The sequence below is a fragment of the Austrofundulus limnaeus genome, unplaced genomic scaffold (genome assembly GCF_001266775.1).
Source record: "Austrofundulus limnaeus strain Quisiro unplaced genomic scaffold, Austrofundulus_limnaeus-1.0 Scaffold546, whole genome shotgun sequence".
In the NCBI taxonomy this organism is placed as follows: domain Eukaryota; kingdom Metazoa; phylum Chordata; class Actinopteri; order Cyprinodontiformes; family Rivulidae; genus Austrofundulus; species Austrofundulus limnaeus.
This window is the reverse complement of record NW_013952948.1, coordinates 24920-26234: the sequence shown is the minus strand read 5'-3', so window position 1 is coordinate 26234 and position 1315 is coordinate 24920. Positions and strand designations below refer to the sequence as shown.

Sequence of the window (1315 nt, the reverse complement as noted above, 5' to 3'; positions counted from 1 at the left end):
CAGAGAGAAGCAGAGGCACAGAGACAGGACAGGTTGTTCTCTGTGTTTCCTGTTGTTGCAATAAAACTCAGCTGATCGTCTCACTGAGTACCTTCAMTCTTGGACCACGTATTTCTGTCTTTGTTAAATAAATATTGCCATAACATATTTAACCTTGACYGTCCTGGTGGCTTCCAATGRTACTGGCWTGACAAGGAGATGCCACCTGACAGGTTTTCTACCCGGGTGCCATCATAATCTGGGGGGCTTTTGTCTTAATTGGTGTGGAGATGTTGCAGGGGGTATCCCTCATGACTGAAGGYCATCGTCTTCAGTCATCTCATTACTGGGTTTTTCAACAGGAGAATGATGCAGTTCACAATCACCACCTAACAAAGGACTTCTTCCAGAGAATAGCATCACTGTTTTGGAAAATCCTGCATGTTCCCTGATCTAAATTCACTTGAGAACAAACTCTCAGTTTAACGGTCAATCTACGTTCCTACCCTCATCCTCAGTCACGAGCTTTGGGTAGTGCCCCAAAGGCCAGTGCCTTCCAATGGCTGCAGCCTCAGGCACCATGTGTTTGGTTTGGTCTCTTGGATGGGTTGTTCTTGTTAGGTCTTCTTAGCAAGAACTAAATACAATATTTAGCACAAGTGCTACACTTACTCAGCTGCTCAGCAACTTAGTTSTTTGACAGTTGTCAACAACTATTTTTATTACTTAGTTTCCAGTGTTTCTTCTACCATGATCCATCATGCCACCACTCCATGTCAACAGAAGTGAGCACCCTGCCTACTAAAACAACAAGATATAATCCCAGGACTGTGTTAGTTGCATCATACTTGTGTTTATCTGTGAATTGGCTCAATTCAGCACATCTTCACACTCCTACAGATGGAGTTTTACTGTTGGTGTGCAGAAGTACTTACTAAATCCATTTCTTTGCACAGACAAACTGAAAAACCTCGGTCTGAACTGGCTGGCCCCCAAAGCACCTGTGGAGAAAAAAATTTCAGATATGACTGTTTAAAATATTATTTGAAAACAAGAAACAGAATATATCTATTGTAGGTGTTCAAACATTAAGAATGTAATGCACAAAGATTAAAACATAACTATTTTACAAATAGGTGCACAGTCAATAAGGATATCTTGACTTTGTTTTCCTAGTTTAAGAGTTCCAAAAACAATTATGTTAAACAGTTTAAAATGCTGTAAAGTTACCAACGGTTCAGGCACAGCTATAAATATTTTTTTGAATTTACAACTGGTTGCACCCACAAACTGACTAATTTACACAAATCAGTTAAAAATAAACATGCAATTGGGG

The 1315-nt window shown here is 39.9% G+C and overlaps 1 protein-coding gene across 1 annotated transcript in view; it reads right to left on the bottom strand.

Moving 5' to 3' along the window:
• Positions 1 to 980, bottom strand: part of LOC106530678 (NADH dehydrogenase [ubiquinone] iron-sulfur protein 8, mitochondrial) — a gene marked incomplete at its 5' end in the record, with an annotated part of 25246 nt that extends 24266 nt beyond the window's left edge. Inside the window, 1 exon segment of the mRNA XM_014026348.1 lies at positions 915 to 980. Within this exon segment, the coding sequence (XP_013881802.1) occupies positions 915 to 980 (66 nt within the window).
• Between the last annotated feature and the right edge of the window lie 335 nt (positions 981 to 1315).